General features: G+C 32.8%; 1 protein-coding gene across 1 annotated transcript in view; it reads right to left on the bottom strand.

The window, feature by feature from the left end:
* LOC110114731 overlaps positions 1–13701 on the bottom strand; it is a 33047-nt gene extending 19346 nt beyond the window's left edge. The window contains exons 1-4 of the mRNA XM_028700410.1: positions 13321–13701; positions 12693–12921; positions 10312–12602; positions 9898–9954 (exon numbers count right to left, since the gene is read on the bottom strand). Of these exons, the coding sequence (XP_028556243.1) occupies positions 9898–9954; positions 10312–12602; positions 12693–12921; positions 13321–13701 (2958 nt within the window). The remainder of the gene's footprint in view (positions 1–9897; positions 9955–10311; positions 12603–12692; positions 12922–13320) is intronic.
* Between the last annotated feature and the right edge of the window lie 245 nt (positions 13702–13946).

Here is a 13946-nt window from a genome sequence, read left to right as displayed (position 1 = left end):
TGGGTGAGAATGCCTCATCTACCTCTATATTATTGGGATGAAATTAATGTATCTTGAATTGCTTCTTTGTTTGGATTACCTTTATTGTTGGATGGAAATATTTTCCAGTGGGGAAGAAGAGAATATGCAGGGGTTTGTGTTCATGTTATTCTAGATAAAAAGCTACCATTTGGGGTGTGGGTGGAAGGACTAGATGGTCTATTTTTTCAAAAACTTGAATATGAGATAGTTTCTACCTTTTTTTCAAGTGTAGAAGAATTGTCCATTTATTAAATTATTATAGTTTGGAGAAGAATTTTGTTGCTTATGAAGGCTTGGGGATTTCAACCTTAGATTATGGTAATGCAGAGAAGTCTGAGAAGGTGTTAGATGATAAAGAATCCTCATATGGTCTTAGGATACATGTTAGCTATGGAAGAAGGAGAAAATTTTCTACTTCTTTCAGAGGTGTTCAAAAGAAATTCATTCCCATTAAAACTGCCCCTATGTTTGCTAAAAAAGTTTGGAAATTTAATACTGATGGAATTTAGCTAGAAGTGAAGAATACTTTTGATGAAGCTTGTGATGTTTTGCTTGTGATCAATGAGGAAGAACAATTAATTGTAAAATAAGAAGGACCTGAAGATGATAAATATTTGGAGGGTGTTAATTTTGTTTATGGATACTCTAGAGATCAAGTGATGAAGATTATCAACCTGGATGCTGTTGGTAAGAAGCCTTTACCAATATATGCAAATATGTTTAAATTACTTTAAATAGATAATGTTGTTGAAAACTTGAACACAAAGGTGGATCATGCCGAATTCATTATAAATGATAGAGATTGATTGATAATGTAAAAGAATGTTCTGATTCACCTGGTAATAAGCAGAGAATATCATCAAGGGTTGTCAAGTTTAAACTTCAAAAATAGCTTCGATCACCTGAAAAAAATAACTTTCCATTTCTTAGAAGGAAAAGTGAATTATTGAAGAGAAATTTAGTTGGAGTAATCCCACTATTAACCTTAAATGATATAAATTATTTTTTGGAATTGTAGAGGGGTTAGGAAAGTTAAAACCTTTTGGTATTTGGAGGAAGATTGTGAAAGATTATTACACTTTATTTGTTGGCTTGGTTGAAAAAAAAATCTCTTCAATTGATTCTTTGAAATTCAATATTTTAATTGGGAAAAACTGGGATTTTTTTCATTTTTCCTTGGATTGGTTATCTCGTGGCATCATGACTTGCTGGAGGTCAGAAATTTCTTCCTTTTCAATTAAAGAAGCAAAATTTTAAATTCATGGTGGGTGAGCTTAATATTGCTAATAAAGTGGAGTGGTTGGTAGCCACGGTCTATGGGAGTAGAGTTTGTTTCAAGAGGAGAAGTTTATGGAGCAGCTTGGAGATGCTTTTAGGTAAACTAATTCCAGTTGTTGTGGGAAGTGACTTCAATTGTATATTTTCTTAGGAGGACAAAAGAGGTGGTAAGAAGTTTGTTCTTTCTCAAGGGTCTCAAGATATGTATTCTTTTATGAAGAATTGTGACTTTAATGAAATAGGAATAGCTTGCCTTAAATATACTTGGTGTAACAAACAAAATTGGTGGAGCTCCAATATTGGTAAGATTGGATCAATGTATTCTTACCTCTGCTTCTTTAGAAGCTATTAAGATACTGATTGTGAGGCATCTTTTTAGATTGGCTATGGACCATTATCCCATTATGCTGAGAATTTTCTCCCCTAATTCTGTAGAAAATGAATAGTCATGTTCAAGGATGTATGGGCAATATATGCACTACTTATGCAATTAATTTTCACTCATGGAAGAAATATTTTTAGAGAAGCTTCATGGAAAGTCTTAATAACAAGCTTAGAAGAGCTATGAAGGCTTTATTCTTTTAGAGTAAAGCAAAGCACAAGAATTTGTATGATTTCAAGGAGAATCTTAAAAGGAAATTCTAGAATTACAAGTGTTAAGATAGTTGTAACTTAGTTATTTGATTGTTAATATTATTGCAATATGTATATTTTTTATGATTCCAAATATTATTGCTTTCATTATAACTTCTCCTAACATATTTATGATGCATTATTTTGTTATTTGTGTGTACTAACATTTTAAGGAAATAATACTCCAGATTATTATAGAATTTAAATCAAATCAATCTAGGGTTTATTGTAAATTAAGTATGTATTTTTCATTTTATTGATTGTGAGAGTGTGTGATTGTAATTGAGTAACTGTGCACACTCACAGCAGATGATAGTTTAACATCAATAGTTTTTAAACTGATCGTACTATATGAGGTTATTTCATATGGGATGATTTGTTCAGTTATTTTCCCCTACGAGCAGTCAAACGACATAAGGTAGAAATTTTTTCTAAGTACGGATAATGCTATACGATATCTCATTCGTATATACGCTATCCAATGTACAAAATGGATGGGTCCCTTTTTAGTCCAGATGATTTAAATTTTTTTGTCAATGGTTCATACTATTTGATGTCATCGTCATACTTACGCCATATTGTGTATGAGTTGGATGAGTCCCTTTTTTTTCAAATGAACATGAAAATTTTTTGAATGGTTAGTATCATACAATGTCGTCGTCGTACGTATGTCGTCTAGTGTTTGAGTTGGATGAGTACCTTTTCATCCAGTTGAACTTGAAAATTTTTTAAATGGTTCATACCATATGATGTCATCATCGTGCGTACGCCATCCAGGGTATGAGTTGGACGGGTCCCTATTCATCCGGATGAACTTAAAATTTTTTGAATGATTTGTAACATACGATGTCATCATCGTATATACGCCATCAAGTTTACGTGTTTGATGGGTTCCTTTTTGTCCTGATGAACTTGAAAATTTTTGAATTGATCATGCCATAAGTTTGTCCTCATCGTATGTACACCATTTAGAGTAAAAAATTTTGAGGTTCCTCTTCATCCCAATGAAGATGAAAAATTTTCTAAATGTTCATACAATACGAAGATGGTTTTTACTGGATGATCATCATGTACAAATACATTTCATACTGATTCACAATAGGTTCAAATGTAATAGTTTTTAAACTTTTTGTACGTACAAACATACGATGGTATGGTATGATCGTACACAGTTAAAATAGAAATTTTCATTTTTCTGGATGGTTTTTTGTGTTGTTCATATAAAAGATCCTTTAAAACTAATGTGAAAAGGGTTATTTTTTTGTGATTTTTTAAGGGAAAAACAAAGAGTGCATGTTCGAGAGAGATTTATTGCAAGTGGAGTGTGAAGGATTCACAAGGTTACTTAAAGGTAAGAATCTCTTTGTGTATTTGGTTATCACTCTTATTTTCTTCTTTCTAGTTGCTTGTGAGAAGTTCTTTGAAGAACATCCGGTACTCTACTGACACTTGGAGGGGGTGAACATACCATGATATTTTATTAACACTTGGAAGGTGTTAAAGGATGACGGTACACCATCGACACTTAGAGAGTCTGAAAGGTATGAAATGACAATGGTTTTCTACTACACTAGGGATTGGTGGAAGAGAGGTTTGTAAAAGCTTTTCTGCCTTGCTGTGGAGAAAAAAGGAGAGTCACTTTCGTAATAGTGCAATACCTGAAGATGGAGTCTTTAAGGAGTGGATGAAGGTCGTGTTTGACCGAACCATTATAAATCTTTTTGTCTTTTAATTTCCACATTTTTCTTTGCATTTTAATTACTATAGTTGAAAAGCTTATTTTCAAATTAAAATTAAATTGCTAAAAAGATTAAAAGGTTTTCTATTTAAAATTCTAAGATAGATTTTTAAATTACCATTTAACCCCCCGTCTTAGTTAGCCTTGGGACAATAGCTTAGCTTTAACAACATATACCAAAATCAACATATAGTATAAGAGCTTTGTTTTAAAATCATAAGATAAGACTACTTTTTTTATAACAAAGAATGGCTACTTCTAGAGACCTAAATACACCTAAAAGGTTTTTATCACTAGTCCTCCATTATTTAATAACATCCCTTTCAATTTTTGGAAAACATGCATGTCAACTTTTCTTTAGTCACTTGATTATCCTGTGTGGATTTTCGTTAAAGAAGGGTCTACTAGGACAACTAGACTTGTAGGTGGCATTATAATCAAAATACCTCTTGCTAACTAGACTGTAGAAGAATGTTACTTAGCACAACTAAATGCTAAATGCTTAAACAATTTCTTTTGAGCACTTAAGTTAGAAGATTACATATGGGTTTCCACTTTCAAATTGGAAAGGACATTTGGGATAGACTTCGTATTGCTTATGAAGGGACTAAAAAGTAAAGTAATCTAGATTAAATATCTTATTATATGACTATGAATTATTTTGCATAAAACCAAATTAATCTATTTCTGACATGTACACAAGATTTACTCAAATAGTCACTTCTTTGTATATATTAGGTAGGGAACTAATGAATGCTGAAATGGTTAATAAAATTCTTAGTTATTTGCTTACTTCTTGTGATGCTAAAATAACTACAAATACAGAGTCTAAGAATTTAAATGTTTACTCTATAGATAATCTTCTTACATCACTAATTACATACGAGTAAGGAGTGAGTTAAAGGAAGATTGATGCAGGTGAACAGAGAAAGGAGAAAAACATAGAGCTAAAAATGGATGACTCATAGAGTGATAAGTCTAAACTTGAGACTGAGGATGATATTGACTTAATGATAAGGTAATTCAAAAGTTTTTTAAAAGGAATCAGAGGAGACGCCAACAGTGAGATAGAGGTAAGTTCCATAAAAATCTTAAGGTTTCTAATGATGTTATTTGCTACGAATGCAGGAAACCTAGACATGTAAAATATGGATTGCCCCAATCACAAAGCCACTCTTATCAAGGTGAAGGTGGAGGAGAAAGTGAATGTGAGAAAGAGAAAGAAGATGTTTTAAAAAGCTTTTTGGGTGAACTCAGCTTCGGATTTATTAGTAATAGAAAAGGAGGAGGAAGTCACCAACCTGTGTTTAATAACTGATAATCTTGATCAGTAAGATCAAGAAGAGGTATGTGACTTAAACTATACTGAATTACTTGAAGTTTCTGAAATAATACATACAACATATAGAAAACTTAAAAAAATGTATGCTAGATTGAACCTAGAATTGCAAGAATTACAAAAAGAGCATGAAATTCTTAAGAAAGATCATGGACTGATAGATAACAACCACACATGATTACTTAATGAATTCAATGATTTAAATAAACAAAATGATCTTTTAAAATCAACCAATACTAAATTGGAAAAAAAATTATGGATTTTAGGGATGAATCTGAAAATAGAGAGCACTGTCTTAAATATGATATTAATGAGTTAGAAGATGAAAACATATTTCTTCATTTGAAAGTAAAAGTTTTTGAGGAAAATAGGAAACCCCCAATACTTGAAGATTGTACTAATCCTATTTTGAAGCCCAAAATTTTGAAACCCAGGAATAAACGAATTTATTTTTGAAGATTGAGAAAAAACTATTTCTTAGAAATAAATGTTTTACATGTCGGATGATTAGAAATATTTCACATACTTGTACTTTTGATAGAAAAACTCATTTAGTGTGGAGACCTAAGATTCATAATCCAAGTCATATCATACATGCATCTGCTTTTATTTTGCAAAAAGATAACCCAAACAAGTTTTGGTTCCTAAGACTAACATTTGATTATTTTGAATGCACACTCTCATACAAAATCTCATGAGAGAATTTGGTACCTAAATAGTAGTTGTTTGAAGCATATGACCGGAGACACTAAACAATTCATATCATTGGAAGCCAAGAATGGAGGCAAGGTTATAATAGGAGATAACACAACTAGGAAAGTGGTTGGAACAAGTATGAACGAAAATTTACAAAAAAATTTCATAGAAAATGTATTACTTGTTGAAGTATTAAAACATAATTTGTTAAGTATTAGACACCTATGTGGTATAGGGTATAGCATTAAATTTTTTCCCACTAGTTGCATATTAAGCCTAAATGGAAATGGTGTATTGCATGAAATTAGGGTAAACAATGTTTATATGCTAGATTTGAATGAATTAAAGCTCCTAATTTTTTTTGTATAAAATAATTTCTTACAAATCATAGTTATGTCTTAGGAGAATCTGTCATGCTAGCATGAAAAACAAAAGGAAAATTACCCAAAAATATTTGGATATAAGTATACCAAAATTAGACTTTACTGAGGATCACCTCTGCGATGTATATCAACTAGGAAAACATGTGAAGTCATCATTTCATTCAAATTAGGATCTTAGAACTAGTGAATTATTAGAGATTATACATATGGATGTATTTGGACCGGTTAGCACTATAAGTCTAAGAGGAAAGGTATACAAAGTTGTGATAGTTGACAATTTCGCAAGATTCATGTGGGTTAAATTTTTATTTCATAAGAATGAATTGTTTAAGGAATTTTGAAAATTTTCAACTTGGATTTAGAGGAAACTAGGAAATAAAATTCTAAAAATTCAAAGTGATCACAGAGGTGAATTTGAAAATAAAAAAAATTAATATTTTTTGTAAAGGATGAGGAATTGATCATAATTTCTCTTCACATAGAACCCCTCATGAGAATGGGGTAGTCGAAAGAAAGAACGAAACATTAATTGAAACTGCTAGAACCATATTGTTAGAATATTCACTTCCTAAATATTTTTTGGGCTGAAGCGGTTAGTATTGCATGTTATATTTTCAATAAGGTCAACATTAGATCAAAATTAAACAAAACACCATATGAGCTTCTTAAGGGGAGAACACAAAATTTGTCACATTTATATGTTTTTTGATGTAAGATATTCATACATAATAATAGAAAATCTTCTTTAGGAAATTTTGATCCAAAATCAACTGAAAGAATTTTTCTTGGATACTCTAGTGTTAGAAAATCATATAGAGTATTTAACAACAGAACTTTGATAGTTGAGAAGACCACACATGTTAGATTTTATGAATATGGTATTTTGGAAGAGCCATGTTAGAAAGAGGATGATTTAGAAAATAACTCCCAAAAAATTGAGAAGATTAATCTGGAAGAAAATTTGGAGATAGAAAACCCTTTGCCTAGAGACTTGAAATTTTCTAGAAATCACCCAAGGAAATTATTTTAGGTGAACCTAGTGAGGGTTTTAGGACTAGTTATGGACTTAGCAAAGAAGTCAATCATTATATCTTTATTTCAATGATAGCACCCACTAATGAAAATTAAGCACTTTCAGATAAATTTTTTTATTTTGGTAACAAAAGTAGAATTAAATCAGTTTGAAATGATTTTTGGGAATTAATTATAAGGCCAGAGGATTAAAGTGTAATTCAAACTAAGTGGGTATTTGAAATTAAAATGAATGACTCATGAGTTGTTGTTAGAAGTAAGGCTAGATTGATGGCTAACGGGTATTTTTAAATGGAAGGAATTGATTTTGAGGAGCTGTAGTGAGCCTTGAAGTAAATTAGGGTTTTCCTAGTTTTTGCCAATTTTAGAGGGTTTAAATTGTATCAAATGGATGTCAAAAGTGCCTTTTTGAATGGGGTAATTCAATAGGATGTATAACAATCTCCAGGCTTTAAAAATTGAAAATTCCCAAGTTATGTTTTTAAATTAAAAAAGGCATTATACAAATTGAAATAGGCACTTAGGGCCTTATATGAGAGGTTAAGCACTTTCTTACTTAAGAGATCTTTTGAAAAGGGAAGTGTAAACACAACTCTCTTTTTAAAGAAATTTGAAGACGATATACTCATTATTTAAATTTATGTAGATAATAACATTTTTGGATCTACAAATAAAAATTTTTGTGATGATTTTTCTAAAAAATGAGTAGTGAATTTTAAATGAGCTTAATAGGAGATATTAGTTATTTTCTTATTTTTAGCATTAAGTAGATTAAGGAGGGAACATTTCTTACTCAGGCAACATATGTTAAGAATATCCTCAAGAAGTATGAAATGGATAATGCTAAACCATTTAGTACACCTATGAGTTCTCAGTTCAGTTGGATAAAGACCCAAAGGGAAAATTTGTTGATCAAAAGAAATTTAGAGGAATTTTTGGATCTTTGCTTTATTTGACAGCTAGTAGATCATATATTATGTTTTATGTTTATTTATGTGCTAGATATTAATTAGATCTAAAAGAATCGTATTTGATAGCAGTAAAAAAGTTTTTGAGATGTCTCTTGGGGACTCAAAACTTATGGATTTTTTATCCTAAGTACAATTCTTTATTTGAAATTGTTGGATATTTAGCTCATACTTTATAGGTTGTATGGTTGATTGAAAGTGTACATATAGAACTTATCAATTTATCAGAAATTCTTTAGTTTATTGGTCTAGTAGTAAATAGAATTTTGTAGACCTATTTACTACTAAAGATGAATAAGTTTCCTTAGGAAGTTGTGTGACACAAGTTCTTTGGTTAAAATAACTGTTGCTTGATTTAAGATTTATAATAGGCATAATTCCAATTTTTGTGATAACACTACTACCATTTTAATTTTAAAAAATCCTATTCAATATTCTAGAAGTAAACATATAGATATATGGTATGATTTCATTAGGGATCATATATCCAAAGGAGAAATTAAATTGAACCATGTTTCAACTGAAAATTAACTTGCATATATTTTTACAAAACTTCTAGACTGTGATACTTTTAGTACATTAAGAACAAGCTTAGGTTTGATCGATCTTAATGCAAAGATAAATTCTTATGTAAACATGATATGTTTCCATGTGTATTTTCTATTTTTGGTTGTTAATATTTTTTTGTGTGTGTTTTTTCAAATTTTTGTTTTGTTTTTTTTTTTTGTTTTGTTTGATTTGGAAATGTATCACATATCAAAAGTTCTATTTTTGATTTGTTGTGCTGAATTTTCAAATTATTTTATTCATACTATATGAAATTACTTTCGTCATGTATGAATTTTGTGGCATGTCAATTGTTGTTTAGACAGAATGCATAAAGTTTTGATATTCTAACATAGATTTTATTGTACCATACTAGTATCATCTCATGTGCATTGTATTCATTCATCTATACATATTTAGATGGTTATCCGTGTAGAATAAATTATTATAATGGATTGTACGTACAAAATAAAGAACCACATGTCATTCTCTGTGGGAAAAAACCTAACCATCATTAAAATGATCTTAATTAATTGATCATTTCAGACGAACACATGTTCGTCTGTATGATTGTATGGTCAAAAAGTCTATATGAAAGGATGCCTTGTAAATTGTGTGTTTATAAAAAGTCATTTCATTTTGAATGTTTTCGTTCATCCATACAAAAAGATTTTTGTCCTGTAAGATCTCATAATTGTATGTACGAATTGAGTTTTGTATTGTATAAAGGATCATTTTTCTTTAAATAGGGGAGCATTAGAATTCATTTTCTTTCACTTCAACATCCTCCTTGAATCCTTCTCAACTTAGAAATGGCAAGTTCTAGCAAGCGTGTAGAGTTTCTATGGGTTCATCATCTAGAGGTGGAGACAAAAAATTTATCTCTAGCATAAATGAGGATTCCATCAAAAGGTTTTTTCCTCCAAAAATCATTCCCTCTAGGATATTTCAGCAAGATAATATCCACTTTCAAGTAATGAATCTTTTTGCTTCAACCTAGTTGGCCTTTATTTCAACTTTTATCCATGCTTATCTTTTTTTTTTTTTTTTTGAAGATTGCAAAGATGCATTAATGACTAAAGGAAAAAAGTTACAACAAGTTCAAAGAAAAGAAGCCTCATATTCCTTCTTCAAAAGACATGATAGGGAAGAAGGAATATCAGTAAAAGAAATAGAATCAAAATAGAAATCGTTCTTCAATGCAAGAGTTGCGCATAAATCAGCAACTTTATTACCATTCCTATCAGTATGTTGAAAAATCACCTTATTGAAGTCGTGTAAGAAGTAGAGCTTCTCGGTGTCTTGACCAGCAGCGGTATTCTTCACGACAGAGTTATGTAAAAAATTGATAACATTGTAGTTATCTCCCTCTATAATCAGTCCTTTACAGTTAAGTTTCCAATCCTGGATGTAATCCTTCAGAGCATAAACTGCTTCCAATTCTAGTTGATTGATATCCCAATGTAATCTCTTCTTCCCAAATGCAAGTAATAAATTTCATTTAGAATCCCTTGCTGCACCGCCAATGCTTGCTAAGCTAGAGTTCAGGAGTGATGCATCAACGTTAAATTTGATCCAATCTAGTGGTGGGGGATGCCAAGTAGCACCGGACTCCCTTAGGAGGTTAACATCTCAGTTAACTAGAAATTGGAACTTGTTAGTGGTAGCAAAGATCACATTTGCAGCAATCACAGAAACAGGGGAAACTGGATTGCAATGCTTTTTGTCATTTCTGCGGTTCCAGGAATAATAAACTGCCGTGCCGTAAAGCCTAACAGTATCAGATCTTTTACAGGAAAGTATTTTAAGTTGTTGGAAGCAATCTTCAAGAGAGATAAATAATGGAATGTAGAATCCCCAAGCTATCAATTTATTCAGAATCTCAGTTAGAGACTTACAATGAATTAAGATATGTTCGCTGGTTTCAATATCCAGACAACCATAAGCACAAAGATCATTAGTAGTTAGCCTTCTGTATTTCAAAAACTCATTCGTTGGAATGGAAAATCTGCTCAAACGCCACAAAAAAAGTTCAACCCTTGGCTTAAGCTTCAACTTACGTAGCCATATAGCAAAGCCATGATCTTCAAAGGTATTCTGAAATTTAATCACTTCAGCATAAGCCAACGAAGTGATTGATTTACCTGAATGTTGGTAAAGAAGCTCCATACTGCCATTGTCATCATTTTGAATGATACAATGTGTAACAATGAGGTTAACTAAATATGGATTGAAGTAACGGTTGAGTTCAATATAATTCCAGTGACCGTCCGTGAGAAAATTCTGTAATGTAAGATTTTCCAAACCAATACAATCAGCTAGCATTGGCCATTTATTAAAATTTTTATCAAAAAGCCAAATATCATCCATCATGTTAATGTTAGCACCATTGGAAATTTTCCATCTGATGATAGGCTTGAGGAATGAAACTCCATTGGAGATTATGGATCTGGCAGCGGATTGTCCCTGTTTTGACTTACCATTCCAAATATTCGAAGCTTGTTTAGCAGTCAAGCATTTGAACAAAAGAGAGGAAGGATTTTGATAAAATCTCCAGGCTAAGCGGGCACGTAAAAGCCCAACTCTTTTAACTGAGGAATGCATACCCAGACCTCCACGGTTTCTCGGTGTGCACAGGTCATCCAAAGCGATGTAACGTAGTCCCTTGTTATCTTTGTTCTGATGCCAAATGAAGTCGCGGCAGATGCGGTCCAAATCATAAAGAATTTTCTTTGTGATTAAAGAGTGAGTAGAGACAAAGGTTGGAAGCGAAAGCAGGGATGATTTTGCTAGAATTAGTCTACCAGCCATAGAGAGGAACCGAGCTCCCCAAGAGTTGAGTTTATTTAAAGCATGATTAATGACAAATTGATAGTAATTCTTTGCCAGCCTTCTCAAAGCAATTTTAATGCCAAAATAGTGAAATTCCTTGACAATCTTAAATCCAGTTTTTTTACCAATCTTACGTTTCAGAGATTGGTTAGTAGAACTCCCAAAGATAATCTGTGATTTGCTTTGGTTTACACCTTTCCCAGTCCATCCACAATATTCTTTGATTAAATTCATCATTACACGAAGCTGAGAGTCGGAGGCTTTGCCAAACAACAGAACATCATTAGCATAAAGCAAATGAGTGATTCTAGGAGCTCTATTCGACGTTTGGATGCAAATTTGAAGACCTCTTTGCTGAATTAAGCTAGACAGAAGCTGAGAGAACATAATAAAAAGGTAAGGTGACATGGGGTAACCTTGTCTAAAGCCACTCTTGGCTTCAATCCATCTTGTTCCTTTACCATTCAGGAGAATAGAGAACCGAACTCCTGTGACACATTCTAGAATAAGGTTGGAAAAACTTCCCGGGAATCCAAACCAGTGAAGGACATTCTCCAATGTCTTCCAACACATACTGTCAAAAGCTTGGGCCATGTCAAGCTTGATCGCCATTAAGCCTTTCTTATTTTTAGAGATCCTGAATTTATTACAAATTTCAAGAGCCAAGAGGCAGTGATCTGACATAGATCTACCCGGAACATATGTAACTTGCTCCTCGGTGATGAGTTTAGGAATGAAGATTTTGAGTATATTAACTATTATAGAAGTAGCAATTTTGTAGATAGTTTGACAAAGACATATAGGAAGAAAATTGGAGGGAGTTACCAGATTATTGATCTTGGGAATAAGAACGATCAAGGTGTCTTTCCAAGCTCCGTTCATGCGTCCAGTGGTGAAAAAATGATTGATAGCTCTCCAAGTAGTATCTTTAATAATGTCCCAATAGAATTTGAAGAACGAAGAAGTTGAGCCATCTAATCCCGGAGATTTGTTTGAGCCTAGCTGGGAGACGACATTAAAGAACTCAGTTTCTGAAAATCCTGAATTAAGGCAATCGATATCTGCAGTATCAAGTTTCTGGTTGTGTTCAATTTCAGGCCAGTTCTGGATATTGCAGCTTCTTGGCTTCCATTTGTCTTCAAAGAACTTTAAAAAAACTTATTCAATTTTGTCCAAATCATCCACCGTGGTATTGTTCTCATCCTTAATTTGTCTGATCCACTTGCCATTCTTCCTAGCCGTCGAATAGGTATGATAAAATCTAGAGTTAGTATCGCCATCTTCGTTCCATTTGGCTTTGGCGCGCTGATTCCACCATGTAGAGAGTCTAACTAGAGTGACGTTATACTCTTTAACATTACTGCATAGCGTGTCAAGATCTTCAGGACTGAGACCACCCGCCTCATCTTCTTGCAGTTTCAATTTGATAATATCATTCTGCAGTTCATCTTTTAGCTAATTTAAGCTTTTGCATTTGTTTCTATTCCAGAAAAAAAGGGATTTCAAAGTTCTCTTGATTTTTATGTTAAGGATCTCTGAGTCATCACCATAATCATGCTTATTCCATGCTTTAGCTACAATGCCTTTGGTAACAGGATAGGATCTCCATGTATCTTCAAAATTGAAGGTTTTAGGATGCGAATGCATAGTGTCGTCCAGCTTAAAAGCCACTGGACAGTGGTCTGAAGCAATTCATGGAAGGTGCTTGGCATGAGCAGATGGAACCAACTGTAAAGAAGGTGAATTTAATAAACAGCGATCTAGCCGTTCCCAAATTCTAGTAATTCTGTGCTTATTATTGCACCAAGTGTATTTAGGACCAACAATGCTTAAGTCATGAAGGTCTTGATTTACCATAAAAGATTTCATTTCTTCAGTTCCTTTAGTCATTTTAAATCGTTTGCCACCTCTTTTATCTTCAGTAGAAAGGAGGCAGTTGAAGTCTCCTCCCACAATCGTGGGTACATCAGACATCATAACCTTGTCAAGACAATTCCAAAGATCACGTCTGACTTGGAAGTCCTTATGACCATACACCATGGCAACATGCCATAGGCCTTTGTTTGGTGTAGTCAAAGCGCCGAAGACAACCTGTGAGGTATGTTCAATCACAGTAAAGCTAGTCAAATTGCCATCCCACATAATCATAATACCTCCTACAGTTCCAACTGCAGGTTGGTGAAAGAAATCCCAGCTATTGCCAATGATACGACCAACATCAGTCTTACTAATCATGGAGACTTTGGTTTCAGCCAAACCAACAAAGAAAACTGAATTATCTCTAACCACTTCTCTAAGGTAGAGGGCAGTCTCTTTCTTCTTGACCCCTCTACAGTTCCAGAAGATTAAGGAAGATATTAATTAACTAAAGGGGAAGAGTCCCCGCCTTTCTTTCTGAGTTTCCCTTCCACCTTTCTCTTTCTAGAGATAGGTTCAACGAGACCCAAGAATTTTAATTGAGGCTTGGCTTTCTGTTTTAC

Source organism: Dendrobium catenatum, unplaced genomic scaffold, assembly GCF_001605985.2.
Source record: "Dendrobium catenatum unplaced genomic scaffold, ASM160598v2 fragScaff_scaffold_1516, whole genome shotgun sequence".
Taxonomy (NCBI): domain Eukaryota; kingdom Viridiplantae; phylum Streptophyta; class Magnoliopsida; order Asparagales; family Orchidaceae; genus Dendrobium; species Dendrobium catenatum.
Note: the sequence above shows the minus strand (reverse complement) of the source record. Positions and strands in the feature narration are given on the sequence as shown.